Genomic DNA, 17,093 nt, shown 5'->3' with positions numbered 1-17,093 from the left:
AATGTCGTAGTTGCCTGTCGTACCTTGAGTAATTTGAGTATATCCTTCTTTGTTTCAATTCTTGTTACAGTTAGGACAGATGTTCGTTCAGAGGTTCTCATATTTCCGGGATGGAGGAAATATCATGGAGTTATTTCTTTACATATTCGCCATCATATTCTCAGTGCCTTTCAGTCATATCGACTACGTGGCCAATGGAAGAATAAAAAAGGTGAATATAGATACACCCCCAGATTCTCCATAACTTCACTCATTTATATAGATCTAACTTTTTATCAATTGATTTGATTATATGCCCAACATCTTTTGTTATAGAATATGGATTTATAACAGCATCCTAATTACGGACGATGTAGCAACATTGATTTTCCCTGTCCCCATTCTTTTTGCATATAGAAATCGGATGGGCAGAAGAGGGGGGGGGGGGGGCTGTTGAGTGGGCCCAAAATATGCGTATAAATGTGTTTCGAAAAATAAGCGAAACTTGAAAATTCCACCTTTTTATTAAGCATCCGATTGTTATGAAATGTTCAATGCTATAGGTTGTTTATAATCATGTAATTGCTCAAAACCACCTTTTCGATGTGGACTTGGCCATTAAGATATCCTGTATAGCATCATAATATTGAAGTGATTGGTTAACATTGGTTTGACTTTTAAAAATTCTGAGCTAGGAGGTCACTCTTGTCACTTGTGTCTGTGATATGTTACAATAATCTGATAATGAAGCCCAGAAAAAATTGCGTTCGAAAATAATTATTTAGTGCTTCAAAAAGTTGAAGTATAAAGTGACCGGAAACACCATCTTAATTTCATCTCATACACTTATTTGTACTATTTAGGCGTCTATAAGATGCCTATTTACAAAATCGGGATTTGCCTTGTATAGTTTCAGCTTTTCATTCTGAATAATGATTGTTTTCAGGGTTTATTAGTTCCAATACATGCACTTGTACACATGTTTCATCTTGGTTTGAGAATTTTTTTAAATCGGATGCTCACAAAGTTAAACAATACCTTTAACCAATCCTTTATATCGCCCCCCCCCCCACAGCATTGGCAGTGGCCGATAGGTGCCGCAGCAGGCTTCCTGGGATGGATCAATCTCCTCCTCTTTATAAGGTGTAACTCCAAACTCGGGATCTATGTTATCATGTTCATAGGTAAGATGGCATACCCTCCGACAAAACAAACACACACAAACACCCTTACATCGACCCCACACACGTACTCATACACACATCTCCATGCCCACCCTCACCCTTACATACTCACAGACACACACACACATATGTACAGTCACATCCTCTTCGCACACATACACAATCTCACCCTCACACACACACCTCGACACCCGCTGAAACAGACATACGCACCCATGCATGCACGCACCCCATCAAAACAATTTTCTTTGTCTAGTCTTTCTCATGAAAATGTTTAACTCAAAATGAAACAACAAAACCCACCAACACACTCACACACGCCTTCACCCACACCCACCATCTCCTTCTCTCTTCGCAACATACACGCCCACACACCAATAGGAAATAAATAACCCGAACAAGCACACAAAAGTGCATTCATCTCAACGCCTTACTTTGTCAACTTAATTGCATCTGCGACCCGTTTACATGAAAGCACATTTGTCGGCTGGGGCTGATTCTTACGGTTGATCATACACATTAATCAGGGCGATCAATCGTCGAAATCAGTCCTACGTTCAAACGCTAAACTTTGTGGTACAGGGCCCTTGTCAGGAATGCGGAGAAAGTCCCGCAGTTTAGATGTTCAGTATATATGGATGAACCTGTTATTGTGATTGAATTCTATTATTTCAATTGATTTCGGCTCAATTCCTTTTGTGGTATTGTAGTTTTATTATTTTGAAAAACAGATTATTGATAATGAATAATAATGTCACATACTACTCTCCCTCCTTTAAATCTTCTAGACATCTTCAAGACTTTTCTCCGATTCAGTTTCATTCTCTTTCTGTTCGTCATGGCCTTCGGTATCGCATTCTACGCTCTTCTTCTGAATCAGGTAAAAAATATAATATAATATTGTATATATAACATATGAGTCTTGGATGAAGATATTACCGTCTTTATTTCACATGTCCATTGAATTAGTATTTGAATTAGATTTTTAGTCATTAATATTCTACTATTAGAAAGAATACAATTTATCGCAGTCACTGTGGTTAACTTGTGGCATTTTCACAAATTTACGTATTATGTGTGTTTTTAAGTAAATATTTTTCAAACTCTCATTAACTTGAGCAAAAAAAAACATGAAAAAAAAGAGATTACGTATTTATTCAGTGTAAGATTGTTACTGACAATGGGAAAGTTTGTTTATCCCTTTTGATATTACACAGTCACATTACCTAGGGTTGTATTTGTAAACTGGCCTCTGGCATAACCATGTGTTTTTTTTTTAGGGGAGGGGGGGTGGATGCTGGAAACTTCCCAAAAAATTGTAAACTTGCATTCGTTGATCAAAATCAGTGCATTACTGGTTTTATCACATTTTTCATCTAAGTCCGTTAAGTTTTTAATGATTTCATTGCCAAACTTATGATAGCTTATCATCATGTTGATATTTTGGCTCGATTTATTTGCTCTCTCCCTATTATTGAAGAGCACTCAATTCAATAGTGGTACCTATCTCACAAATAAATTGCATATTACGCAAGTCAAATGGGCGAAAGTTGGCATGCTTGTCTCCTCATAAGAATTTTCAAACAGATCACATTTCAATAAGAAGAAAGGAGAAAAAATTACAATACCATGGTAAAATTATGTATATATCAAACCTTGCCATGTTAATAATAATAATAACTGGATTTATAAAGCGCTTTTTGTCAGAGGATACAAAGCGCTGCTATTATTACCCGGCTTTAACTCGAGCTACCATCACCGGAGCTCAGTGCATGCAAGGAATTACTCCTGCCGAGTCCCTATTCACCTCACCTGGGTTGAGTGCAGCACAGTGTGGATACATTTCTTGTTGAAGGAAAATACGCCATGGCCATGGATTCGAAAACACGACACTCTGTTTCAAAGGCGAGAGTCAGAACCACTAGACCACGACACACCCAGTGTTTCGAAAATAGTATGAACATTATTTTACTCGTTTTCGAAATCATTGTTTTTCTCCACAGAATCCATTCCACTCCTTTTTCGATTCCTTGGCCAAGACGTTCGTGATGATGATCGGTGAGCTGGATTATGCCAATATATTCTACGGCCAGGACTACCTAGGAACATCCAACACCCTGGAAGGAGACGGAGAGGCAGCCTACTTTATGAATTCAAATTTCTATGGACGGCTCACTCAACTTTTTTTCATGTTATTTCTCATCGTCATGGCAATTCTCATGATGAATATGATGGTGAGAACATTATTAGTAGTATTAGTAGTAGTAGTAGGAGGAGGGGGAGTAGTACAAGTAGTATGTAGTTGTTGTAGTAGTATTAGCAGCAGCAGCAGCAGTAGTAGTAGTTGTAGTAGTAGTAATAGTAGTAGTAGTAGCAGCAGCAGCAGTAGATTAGTAGCAGTAGGAGGAGGGGTAGTAGTTAAAGTAGTAGCAGCAGCAGCAGCAGCAGTAATTGTAGTAGTAGTAATAATAGCATGCGGATTCAGTAGTAGTGAACGGTAGTAGTAGTAGTAATAGTAGTAGAAGCAGTAGTTGCAGCAGCAGCAGTAACAGTAGTAGTAGTAATAGTAGTAGTAATAGTAGTAATAGTAGTAGTTTTAGAAGTAGTACTAGTAGTATAGTAGAGGTAGTAGTAGTAGTAGTGGTAGTAGTAGTAGTAGTAGTAGTAGTAGTAGTAGTAGTAGTAGTAGTAGTAGTAGTAGTAGTAGTGGTGGTAGTGGTATAGGTAGTGGTGGTGGTGAGTTTATAGACATACACGTTTACAAAAATAAAATCATTATTAGAAATCACGAAATAATTTTTATCAAATTACATAACATGATATCAAATTATTAATTGAGAAAATTGTATCTAAGTAAACAAATGTTATAATTTTCACTGTTCATCCCTTGTGACGACAACAATGCCTTTTTTCATCTAAACTCCATCTAACCTCCCTCCTCCTTCTCAATTACCCTTGTCCAGGTTGGTTTGGCCGTTGATGACATCCAGGCAATCCAGGAAAAGGCAAATCTGCACAGTCTTACCATGCAGGTAACTACGTACCAACATGTAAAACCTGTGCTTCATTCTGCTTGAGACCTTCAATGACTTCGTAGAAATGAACCCAGAATTACACACGTTGAATGTATTACTTTACAAATATGAAGCATCTAACCGAAAAGATTTGTGACATACCTTAAAAGCTGAAAGTTTCTTGAAGAAAGATGTTAAAACGAGGGTTGATCTTTGTATGTCTGCCTATTATCACGATGTCTTTCGTTTAATTTATGTTGTACGAACTAGCTAACAACAGAACCACAGAGTAAGATGGGTTTTTTTTAAGAAGTAAATCTTATTTTTGTTCACTGTAACAAACATTCCTTACAAGGTATGGTTGGTTGCAAACATTCAAATAACAATCGAGAGTGCTTCAGTCATTGTGTTTATAATGCATTATATTTTCCTCCCTCCTAAACACGTTAAACAACGATATGGCTATCACCTACTCTTTCTAGGCTAGTATGGCACTGGAGAATCAGTCCAAGTTCCCTCTGTGGCTCTGGAGGAGATCAGTATCTCGAAGGAAGAAGTTTCTCTTGAACGAGGTCAAACTGAGGAAATGGCTTCGACGGCTGACTGGCGGAAGAAAACAACTCAAGAGGGCGTTAGCGATCAGTCATGATGCAGAGGTGAGTTGATTTATCAAAATATTTTTTGAAAAAGGGATAGAATTATATAGTTTCTGAAAGGCATCGGGGATGTTCCGCTTATTCTAGGCTACACAAATAATGATAGACATTATTTTCTATCGTTATTATTGTTATTGTGTAGTGTTATCCTCTCAGGAGAGCGCTTGGCGGAGCCATTACGGTGCGTGAACCGGAATCGAAACTGATATTTCTACCTGTTCCGCTATTCCGCTTTAAAAAAAATGTTAAGCGATGTTGGGCGGTCCAGAGAACATAGAAGATAAGATGGCAGAAAACAAATGTACAGCTATGTAGATAATGAAGATACTGAATAACGGACAATGTTAGGTAGATTGTGAGTGTGGGTTACGGTGCGTGTGTGTTTATAAGAACATGTTGGGGAAAAGGTATGTTGGGAAAAAAATGTTAAAGAGAAGTCTGTGTGTATGTGAATGTGTGTGTGTATGTGAGAGAGAGGAAGAGAGCGATAGCGCGCGAGGGAGAGGAGTGTGTTTTCATTTAGCATTTCACGGTGTGTAAGGGTGTGTGCGTGAGGGTGATAGAGAGAGAGGGGGTATGACAAAAATTTAAGGACACATTAAGATAAAGACGGAATAATTTCCGATTCTGTCACCTATCGACATAATCTGCATGCAATGAGTAAAGTTTGTTTCTAGGCCTAAAAAAAAATGTTAAATGCATGAGGATATACTAGGACACTGGTCATTCTGAACTGATTCCTTCATAAATTTTTCTTTACCAGAATCCTTTAAGCATTGAGTCGCCCCAAGAAGAGGCCTACGAGAAAATCAAAGACCGAATCAAGGACGTCAGTCTGAAGGTTGAACAAGCAACGGTTGAAATGTTAGAAGAAGCCAAGAAAAGAGATGCCCAGTTGGAACACCTGAGTGGAGAACAGAAAGTCCTTCATGAAAGGGCAGATCATCTACAGTCAACGCAGGAACGCCTTGGTGATAGCATGGAGATTTTGCATAGAAAGATGGATGTGATGATCAAGAAACTGAAGATTAAACAAAAAAACGTCGAAGGCCTGTTTAGACCATAAAGACGTAAACCATAGTTAGAATTGCAATCAATATAAGAAGGACGTTTTGGAAATTTGCTGAGTAACCTTCGAAACATTTAAATCTCCATTGATTTCTTTTTTTAAACTCCCAAGCAGTTCTATATATATCTTGAGTTACTTTGCCGTTGGTAGGAAACTATGCGTTGCCAATTCGATCAGAGTAGATCTGTTCCAAAATTCTGCGCAGGTCATAATGACTATGCATTTGCTAGCGATAAGCGTCGGTATCATCCTTTGTGTTAGTTTTTAATGTCATTTCAAGTCAAATGTTAATTAAAAACGTCCGATTTTTTAAAATTCTATCGGGAGATGAAGTAAATAGTGATGAAGCATTAGTCAACGCAAATTGTCAAGTTGTATTTAACCATCAGTGGTAACTTCCATTGCTTTCTTATTTGTAACTAATGATCCTGACCGAAATAATTACATGCTTGCGTCATAAAGAGAGGCTTGATGAGCTGCTACTTTTCGTCATGCACTCACGACACGCAGACCCAGCTCAACCAATGCGGAGCAGCGATAGAGTGCACGGCGCATTGGTCTCAGCTGATTAGACGCGCACCACGAAAGAGGTCATTAGGTTTCCTGGCCAAATCTTCTTTCATACTCTTTGTGCGCTGGGCCATGAACCCCTTATGAGCTAAATTATTTTCAGAGATGGAAAGAATGCATTTTTTGCTTGAGCGTGAAATGTCAGGCCGCGTCAGACCAAAAGACGTTAAAAGATGGGAATTGCTGCTACCCTGTTTGGCGTTCAACGATTAAAGGGATAGAGCCTTGTCGATCTGGCGCTGCACAGCGGCTGCCGGGCCCACGATCAATTGCGCAAAGCAAATTTTCGGAGTATTTCATTTCATGTCTATATTTCGAACAATAACTTATAGATTTATCATTTATTTTATCATTTATCAAACATCCTGTGTCTTTGGGGCAACGACTGAAGCTACATAAATAAGTTTCCCGTTTAATATGCCTATGTATGTTACTCGGAGAGATAAAAGTGTGCTAATGCTAACGTCAATTACGAATAGTTTTTGTATATTTTATTGATATAGAATATAAAGATGTCATATTTTGAGGAAATATCGAAGGCCATGAGATATAATTGTCCTGTCAGGAATCCTTGAGTGAATATTTGATTTCTTATTTACTCATGTGTAAGTAGTAATGTGATATAGGGTGTTACATCCACGAAATTAAACAGAAATAGGATGGAATATTGCAGTCAAGGAGGGGAGGAAAAAAGAGAGTAGATGACAAAGATAATTAGTTCTACACCCCTCCAAACGGATGGGGGCTTCGGGAGGAGCGACTTGGATCATGAAGACAAGGATTATCGGGTAGAGGCGAATGAACGTGACCCTATTTTTTACACGGATACACCATGTACAACTCAAAACAATACACGGTCTACAAAACGATGAAAAGGGTTCTTGTCAAAGAGCCTCTTATTACACAAAAATTCTAAGTCCCTGACATGTTACACTGTTATTTGAAAGTGATGACATAAGATGTAAAACGATTTTAATGACAGAAGACTAAATATATTATCATCCCATGAGTCTTTCATAGTCAAAATTTATGGAAAAAGAACAGTCAAGTTATTTTACCATAATCTAGATTTTTTAAATCTTTTATTGAATGGATGGTCATAATATATTTGTTTTATTTGTCAGTGTTCCCATATCTTGATAACAAATTATTCTTAAATATCATTTTGTGAATATCGTAATATCTGTCTATCCTTATTTTTAATCTACTCTACTACTGTATAAGTTACATGTGACTGGACAATTTTCTCTTACAGAGATAAGTAGTAAATAAGATATTGAATTTTAAAAGCATAAAAACGTGGATTTAAACCTCCATCAAATATATATCTATCATGGAAAGAACTTTAAGTAAAGTAAACGGGTATTTTGTGCATTAATCCATTGTATTTTATGGGAGATTATGGTATTAATAATGTTCATGTTTAGCACGTTTAGCGTAGGTCTAGTAATGTTTTTTATATCACAAGAGATTATTTTGAAATTATGTATCATTTTCTTCCCTCAAAATAAATTTCCAATTGTCAATGTATAATCAGTCATATTTTGATATTGTTTTGATTGTTGTGTTTTACTTGTTTCAACTTGACAAATGTACTTCAGAATTGTTCGTAAATGAAATATAAATTTCGATTCCCTGTAATGGTCATGCTACTAAACGTTTCTATCTGCAATCACTGTCATTTATTAATTATGATATTTTGATATAATGATAGTTTGATATCACGATCGTTGAAACGCCTAAGAGAATCTCATGATGAATCTTCATAAATTAATTTGAAAATTGAATTGAATGTATTTATTGTCCTGTGTAGGAAATTCATTTCACATCGGGTTTACAAATATTACAAATACATATGCACATAGACAGAATGAAATAGACTTACAATACCGTGAGATTACATACACAAAACAAAATGCCGTATACTTTATTTAATTATTCAAATATTAATTGGTTTGTGATTCCATCTCCAGCCCGAATACGGGGGGGGGGGAAACGAGTATTGCGAGACGGTAAATTAAAAGTGAGTATTAAAAGGGGGCGATGTTCACAGAAAGCTAAGTGCAATTCCCCTTCTATCTGACAACTGTACTATTAAACACATGTTGAGAATTGGGGACAAAAGACTGCCTAAAACGTACTCTGTTAGTACGGGAGACACAGAGGCGAACACCGGACCTATTGAAGTTGTAATAGCAGTGTAAAGGGTGAGATGGATCTTTTAAGATGGCCTGAACTTTAGCACATGAATTGCAAATGAAATTGAAAACACTTCTTATAGAAGGCCGCTTTTAACATGTTTGATGGTTCTCCCTTTCCACTCAAAAGTATACTCACGTTTACACCTGTGCCTACGATGATGTGTCCGGAAAATATAGCCATCGGCCAATTATGAAAGTATTTTTAAACACAATATAAATTGTAGAGCAGTTGATGAGTGATTTCGCAAAAATAAATTTGAAAATACAGATTATCAAAACATAATTGTCTGGTGATCGTCACCCTGATATTTCTTTGTTTCTATAGATTTTCTGCTCTTATAAAACAAACTCTATCAGGGTACACTCTTAAAACAAATCAGTCAAACTGACTAGACCAGTAGTCAGCTGGGAGCAACTGATATGGCAATCACTGATATTCACATTTCTGACATATATTCTAGTCAGAATAACTCTGTTCTAGTAAAATATGACTAGAAAATAGTCAAATATGACTAGAATAACAGTTTCACCCAGCTGACCCTATTAACTAGTCATTTTTGACTGATTTGTTTTTAGAGTGTATTTAACAGGAATCTTTGGTAATATAATTTTATCATCACAAACGACGTGTCAAATCGATATGTAGGCCAAACAAAAAAAGGGTTCTTTTTAATTTAGTAATGCACATCATCAATAGAATAATGCAGTTTTAAGGCCCCATGATGCTCGTAAGCTCTGGCAGTGAATCATCGCGATAATTTGTGCAGTTTTTCTGAATGAGAACAGGAAACGTACCGCACGAAACTCCGCGATGGAGGCCGAATGAACCATCGCGAGCCATCATGCAGTTTTTCTATCAAATTTCTCGCGATAATACTCCAAAACTCCCCGATGTTTTGTTTTAATTTCTGGCGTTGCCAAATCGCAAAGCAAGCTGAATGCGGGTAAATTGAACATTGCGCAAGCACCCTCGTGTCTAAAGACCGCGATGATTTGCGGTTCCAGAAAAATCGCGATGTTTTGCTTCAGCGTTATTCAAGATAAGGAAGACATCGCAATAAGATAGCGAGTCAAATCATCGTGATGATAGAAAAACTGCAAGATGACTCGCGATTTTTCATGCGGTCTTCATCGCGGAGTTCAGTGCGGGTTTTCCTGTTCTCATTAAAAAAAAAAACCCGCACGAAAATACGCGATGATTCACTGCCAGTGTGAATACCCCTATGCTTGTGGACTGATGAAAACAAAATAAAATGTTTGCTTGAACACTTAGTTTCCAGCAGTCTGCTGGCAAATCACGTAAACAGATATAACAAAAGGAGAGAGAGAGAGATTGTCATAAATCCTGTCATCTAACAGTGTCTAACAGTTGTCAGATCTAACAGCTTTCTTTCATTTTGATTGGCTGATAAGTGCAATGGTTGATGTGACATCTTACTTCGGTACTGTATTGTAAAGTGTAACGACAACTTGTCTTGTGTGCCAGGAGTTTCATACCATAAGAACCTATATGAGATTCACCTAAACTGCAAGGTATGGGCTGCTAGAAAGGACAAAAATCCCTTCACGTAGTGGCCCACATACATAATCACAATTTCACTTAGTATGCTATGTGAGTAAACTGTTGACTGTCACACTGTTTACGTGTTCACAGTCTGGAAAAAAAGTGCATTAGGTGAACATAATATGAACAAAATATTGTGACAGTGTGTCCTTTTCACTAGAGGAATTCTAAAACCTGTAAATCCGTGAAGTATTTTCCAAGAGTATAACTTTTGCTTCTCTTTTCAAAGTTTCCCTTTTCTCTTTTGAATAAAAACCTAAAGTGAGTCCAACCTTTGTCATACAATGCTGTATGTGATCGGAGAAAGTAAATATGTAAAACGTAATCGGGAAAATTTGCACGAAACTTGTCACGCAATAATAAAGTTATGAGTTAGGAGGTGTCGTGGCCGAGTGGTCTAAGGCGGCTGGCTACAAAGTCCGGGGGCCGATTCCTGGCCACGGCACCTATGTTCTGTTTATCCTGCGTTCAAATAAATGGAAATGCTTTATTGGCAACTAGAATGATGTGTATAAAAAAATCATGGCTGTTTAAACTTGAGATTTCTAAATTAGACCATCACGGTAAGTTTCAAATTGGCAACTTGGTAGGTAAATTGTGACAAATGGGCGGGACAACTTTGTCATTGGCCATGTACTTTATTATCAGGGATTCGTACCGGAAAGTTATCGAAATATAACCTATGTAGCATACTGCCAAGGCCAACAGAACAATATCGAAGAGAAGTGCTAGTTTAAAAACGATAATTGACAAGGAAAAGAGGTTCAGGCTAAAAATGAAGGTGAATTTCTAATTATTTCTGTTGAATTCCTATCTACATGATCTAACTTAGCGGAAAACCTCCCGCCTCTTAAACATGTTAAACCAAGTCCTGTCTGCTTCTTCCCTTTCCTCTGAAAACAAATTTTTATTTGTGTGGAATTTCCCTTCGTGGAGATCTTTCCTTTTTAGCAAGCGACGAAGGTATTTTTCGCTCTTTCTTGCTACCTTACATGCTTAATTGATTTGCATTCAGGGTGCTATTGTGTGAGGGGTTGTTTTCTTTTTCATCTTCTCTGTTTGGTGGATTTACCAAGCCTGATGCAAAGCATATTTACAAATCACCTTTGTGATAACGTGGCACAAAACATGTTAAACAAATATATTCATATTTATGTCTACCTTGTGTCTTCACTGTTATTAACATACTAAGGGGCATTTAGGAACTCTTTTAAGGGGTGGGATGAGGGCAAAGGGCAGAAGCTCAGTCCCACCTCCATCCTCTTTTTTCTCTATGTATCTTCCTATCCCTCTATCTATCCCTCTATCTATCTATCTATCGACCTATCTATCTCTCTATCGACCTATCTATCCCTCTATAAATCTATCTATCTATCTATAATATCTATCTATCTGTCAGGGCTCATCCATCCATCTATCTATCTATCTATAGTATCTATCTGTCAGCCATCCATTCATCCATCCAGCTATCTATCTATCTATCTATATCTATCTATCTATCTATCATTCCCACTTTGTTTATCTATCTATCTATCTTTCTATCTATCTATCTATCATTCCCACTTTGTTTATCTATCTATCTATCATTCCCACTTTGTTTATCTATCTATCTATCTTTCTATCTATCTATCTATCTATCATTTCCACTTTGTTTATCTATCTATCTATCTGTCTGTGTGTCTATCTGTCTGTCTGTCTCTGGTTCACTCTGTCGCTTAGAGTTACTTGGCTTTCGTGGTGCAAAATATGAATAAGTACACTCCCTCATCCCTCCCACCAATGGTCTCACGTCACCTTAATTTGTTCATGGACCTACTACTGCAGGAGGTCCATGATTTGTTTGACTTCCACCCTCTTTCTTCTTCTTTTTTTTCCATTTCACCCCTTTCCTATTGGTTTCTGACGGTTCGACGACCCTTTTCTTGATGCCACTCGTTTACGTTTCACATGTAAAATCGAAGCATTCATAACAAGTATCCTGCATTACTGTGCTAGCACTTAGTACAGAATGGAAGAATCTCGGACTCTGCTCGCGAAACCTAAGGGTGATCACGTGAACGATGACGACAAAAAGATTCGTTTTGAAATGAAAGCGTCTACGACATCGATGGATACCATATCTTGGTGCGATGGCGCTTGTCATTCGTCATCGTCTTCGTATCTGGATATTACTTTTGATCAGGTTAGTAGCTTGCAGTGCAAATCTATATTTATACATTTTGTTCCGACGGAGCGGGTTTATCACACGGGCGATTTAAAAATGAGTGAAGCAAAGTTAGTTTTCGTGTCCCAGTTATGTTTATTGAAAACCATAACTTTCAAATTTTCTATTGTGTACACGGCTATGGAGGAGTTAAATATTGCAATAAAGTCTAATGCCATCTTTGTAGCAATATTCTGTATATTCAGTTTAGCCAAGCGTATACTATGCGATCCGATGCGAAGCAATTTTTTTTTTAATAAATCGCATTTGGATTAAATGTAAAGGTTCCAAGCAGTGAAATCATTTTTTGTTTTAGTTCGGCATAATGTTATGGATAATAAAATCATAATTTTGATTTGCGGTAAGCCTTATGGTACGGAAGGTCGGAGTATCGGCTTTAAGTCGCAGCCGATCATGACATCATTACGATTTGAAATTGAATTTGTTTAATTATTCAGGGAGATTCATACCAGACTCGAATTTCGATTTCAGTGGTTCTTACCATTATTCCGAACTCGCTTCGCTAAAAATTTATTTGCTGGAATGTTCATCTCAAATTTAATTACAATATCTTTGAATTTCGTATCGCAACGAATCGCATGGTGCGCTCCGGGCTTTAGTGACGTATCTCGAAAGGGGCGAGGTGTTCGCGTATACCCGGTATCGCGCACAAAAGAGAAAGTAAGGGGCTGGGAGGGTAATTGATAAAATAAAATGAGAAAATAAGAGATTGCCATAGAAAAGAGGGTGCCAAATGTGGAATTGCCAACAAGTCGCTTTTATCATTTTATTCTTGTCACTGTGGGGGCGGGGAGGGGGGACAGATATTTTTTATATGATGGTGATAAAAGGAATTATTTGGTAATGTAATATATCAAGACTTATTGAATATTTTCTGAGGCGGTTTATACTTTTCCACACTATCAGACAACATTAGCGCATAGAACTTTCCTACTTTCAAATGCTAACAAAGCAAAACTCATCACTCATTCTAACAACGAAATTGCAGGTGTTGTTACGGAGTAAAAAAGAGAAAACACCCACACACACAATAATAACAGATTTTTTTTTCATTTTTTTCCCTTTCTGAAATTTCTTTATCTACGCCATGCTACCGTAGGTAAGAGGAATGTCACGTTTCTTCCCCTTCGATCCATTTGTTTTGTTTTGTTCAGATGTAAAAAAAAACCATTACAGCTCTAACCTAACCTGTCACTGAAGCCCTATTATTTCCCCATTCGAAAAGCATACGGCTTCCAATAGAAATCTTTATAAAATGAATACGGGGTAATTTCATCATAATTTACTGAACAGAATGGAGATAAGGAGAGAGAGACTGCCCAATTATTTGTACAATTCATTGTCGATTTGCTATTATCTATTTATATTTATCAGTTACTCACATCTTTTCATGATTTTCCCAGGGTATTGGGTAAAGCTCCTGAACCTCCACCCCTTTCTTTCCCTCTCATCTCTCTCTCCCCCTCTCTCCCTCTCTTGTTCCCTCTCTTTTTTCTCTCTCTATGTCCGTTTACTGTACCTTCAAACAAGTTTCGTTTTCCATAATACGGGCGAACGGAGTGAGAGAGAAGAAAAGTCTCGTTTTCCTCATCAAAATCATGCATGTCTGTAATGTCTAAAATATAAGGCATATCACCTCGATAGTCAGATTCGCCTGCATTGCGAAATCCAAACCCCCCCTGACCCCCCCCCCCCCCCCCGCTTTCGTGTAATACATGATTGATACATCTATTGGTCAGTCATGTTGTTACCGATAACGATAATCGATATAATGAATATAGTTGCCAGTTGACGGAAAAAGAGTGGCTGCTAACACAAACGATCCTGAATATTATACTTTAAGAGTAAGAGAGGCGATCAGCAAAAACCACCTTAAAATTTCAATGAATTTCGCAATCAACCCCATTCTACTAAATAATAATAATAATAATGATAAAACACATCGGAGGAAGGGGCATGTACCATAATTGTGTCCCCCATCCTTAATCTATTTTGGGGTCGTGCCCCCCCCCCCCCGTCCCCTGAATCGATGGCCAACTCCCCCTCCCTTCCTCTATTTCTCCCTCTCTCTCCCTAGTATGTTTCACCCATCTATTATCACGGTTGCATTCAATATATCGATCCACTACCATTGTTAGGAACTTTATGATTCATCTATATGTATATAGAAAGAGAAAAAGATTGCTTTTCAGATAAGTGTCATCAAAAGTTCAAAATTGTTATTCCATACAGCATGATTACGTTTGAACCCAAATCATTGTATGGTTAACGCACAAACACAGTCCTGTAAAAACATATTTCTGAGTTTAGTCTTACAACTTTTACGGGCCTTAATGATTATCTGTTATATGGGAATAAAATGACACATTTTTATGTATCTAAGAATTGACAAATAAAGATTAGTAAGAACATCCGGAGGGATATGGTGAATAGCCATACTGAATATTGAAATATACACTCTAACAACAAATCAGTCAAAAATGACCAGTTAATAGGGTCGGCTGGGTGCAACTGTTATTCTAGTCATATTTGACTATTTTCTAGTCATATGTTACTAGAACAGAGTTATTTCTGACTAGAATATATGTCAGAAATGTGAATATCAGTGACTGCCATATCAGTTGCTCCCAGCTGACTACTGGTCTAGTCAATTTGACTGATTTGTTTTAAGAGTGTACATATTGGATAACGAGGATTTTTTTAAAGGACAAGTCCACCCCAACAAAAAGTTGATATGAATAAAAAGAGAAAAATCCAACAAGCATAACACTGAAAATTTCATCAAATCGGATGTAAAATAAGAAATTATGACATTTTAAACTTTCGCTAAATTAAACAAAACAGTTATAATTATGCACATCCTGCAACTTTTTGTAAGTTTGACCAGATACGCCATACCATATCCCCTTGAAAATCATGGCTTGTTACGCCACTGATCTTTAAACTACATGATAATTTGCATTTTTTTCAGCTCTGAATCCATTTTTAGATAAAGACCTCCCAGGTTTTCTTTGTCATTTGAGGGACATTTTCGATTATAAGCCAAAATAAACTCTTTAGATGTGATTTACTTTGCAGCGTGTATAACCCTCTAATGAATGAAGACTGAATTCCACATAATCATTTTAGTTCATTGATTGGCAATTATTTGTCAATGGAATGTGCTGATTCTTAGGCTTTAGAAACGAGTTTGGATAGCTTGGTAAACAGGCCTATTAGAAGATTAGGAGGACAAAATGACGAATAATGCTGATGATTGTTAAATGACTACAATTAGGCCTAAAGGGGCTGTTACACTTTCAGATTTTAGTCAGGGTATGCCGACGTATGTAGGCTACGGCAAGCCTCCCCACTTCTTGATATCAAGAAATGAATGGTTGATATCAATACAAACGAGAAAACGGCTGGTCACGTGTCGAGTACGACGGCTTACAACTGGGCGTTGTTGCGTGCGCCTGTAATCCAAACTGCGTGCGGAAGTTACACATTGATTCAGGGGTTCGAGGTTCGAGTCCTGGTCACGTCTTTCGGATGGTGGCGTTAAAGGCCGGTCACAGACCAAAGTAATCATATCTGATTTACACGCGTCTTTTGTAACTCAAAGACACACGCGCGCACCCTCCTGGACACACACATACCCACACACAAGCTGGCTAAGGCGTCTAAGTGTGACGGTGCCCTTTAGCTATAGAATTTACAATATCTATTCATGGTTATATCACTTTCAGAATGAGAAGCAGACCTCTTCTTCGAACCATCTATATGAATTACTCAAAATCGCCAAAGAGGGCGATGTCGGGAAGCTGAATGAACTGATAGACGACGTCGGGAAACGGGGTATATCGACCGTGGTGGCGGAACAGAACGGAAAGAAAACAAACCCTCTTCATATTGCTGTTCAGAGAGGTCACATCGAAGTGGTCGATGCATTGGTGGCTTGTGGAACAGGTAATTCCGTAGAAATTCGTAGTAGTAGTAGTAGTAGTAGTAGTAGTAGTAGTAGTAATAGTAGTAGTGGTAGTCAGTACTATAGAAGTAGTAGTAGTAGTAGTAGTAGCGGTAGTAATTGTAGTAGTAGTATAGTAGTAGTAGCAGCAGTAGTAGTAGTAGTATAGTAGTAGTAGTAGTAGTAGTAGTATATAGTAGCAGTAAGAGTAGTAGTGGTAGTCAGTAGTACTAGAAGTAGTAGTAGTAGCAGCGTTAGTAGTAGTAGAAGTATAGTAGTAGTAGTAGTAGTAGTAGTAGTAGTAGTAGTAGTAGTAGTGGTAGTAGTAGTAGTGGTAGTCAGTAGTACTAGAAGTAGTAGTAGTAGCAGTAGTAGTAGTAGTAGTAGTATAGTAGTAGTATAGTAGTAGTAGTAGTAGTAGTAGTAATAGTAGTAGTAGTGGTAGTGGTAGTGGTAGTAGTAGTAGTAGTGGTAGTCAGTAGTACTAGAAGTAGTAGTAGTAGCAGTAGTAGTAGTAGTAATAGTAGTAATAGTAGTGGTAGTAGTGGTAGTGGTAGTCAGTAGTACTAGAAGTAGTAGTAGTAGCAGTAGTAGTAGTAGTAGTAGTATAAGAAGTAGTAGTAGTAGTAGTAGTTGAGACCTTTCGTTTTCTGTGACGTGCCATGTGGACGTACGAGATTAAGGAA

General features: G+C 37.6%; 2 protein-coding genes across 3 annotated transcripts in view; both read left to right on the top strand.

The window, feature by feature from the left end:
• LOC121413991 (transient receptor potential cation channel subfamily A member 1 homolog) overlaps positions 1–8,259 on the top strand; it is a 30,487-nt gene extending 22,228 nt beyond the window's left edge. Inside the window, 7 exon segments of the mRNA XM_041607022.1 lie at positions 71–211; positions 1,055–1,163; positions 1,952–2,043; positions 3,167–3,397; positions 4,127–4,195; positions 4,660–4,833; positions 5,597–8,259. Coding sequence (XP_041462956.1) covers positions 71–211; positions 1,055–1,163; positions 1,952–2,043; positions 3,167–3,397; positions 4,127–4,195; positions 4,660–4,833; positions 5,597–5,899 — 1,119 coding nt within the window. The 3' untranslated portion in view covers positions 5,900–8,259.
• Positions 8,260–12,205: 3,946 nt separating this feature from the next.
• Positions 12,206–17,093, top strand: part of LOC121413990 (transient receptor potential cation channel subfamily A member 1 homolog) — a 48,344-nt gene continuing 43,456 nt past the window's right edge. For both annotated transcript variants that reach the window (XM_041607021.1, XM_041607020.1), the window contains exons 1-2: positions 12,206–12,419; positions 16,190–16,409. In XM_041607021.1, the coding sequence (XP_041462955.1) occupies positions 12,246–12,419; positions 16,190–16,409 (394 nt within the window). In that variant the 5' untranslated portion in view covers positions 12,206–12,245. The remainder of the gene's footprint in view (positions 12,420–16,189; positions 16,410–17,093) is intronic.

The sequence above is a fragment of the Lytechinus variegatus genome, chromosome 4 (assembly GCF_018143015.1).
Source record: "Lytechinus variegatus isolate NC3 chromosome 4, Lvar_3.0, whole genome shotgun sequence".
Lineage (NCBI taxonomy): Eukaryota > Metazoa > Echinodermata > Echinoidea > Temnopleuroida > Toxopneustidae > Lytechinus > Lytechinus variegatus.
Note: the sequence above shows the minus strand (reverse complement) of the source record. Positions and strands in the feature narration are given on the sequence as shown.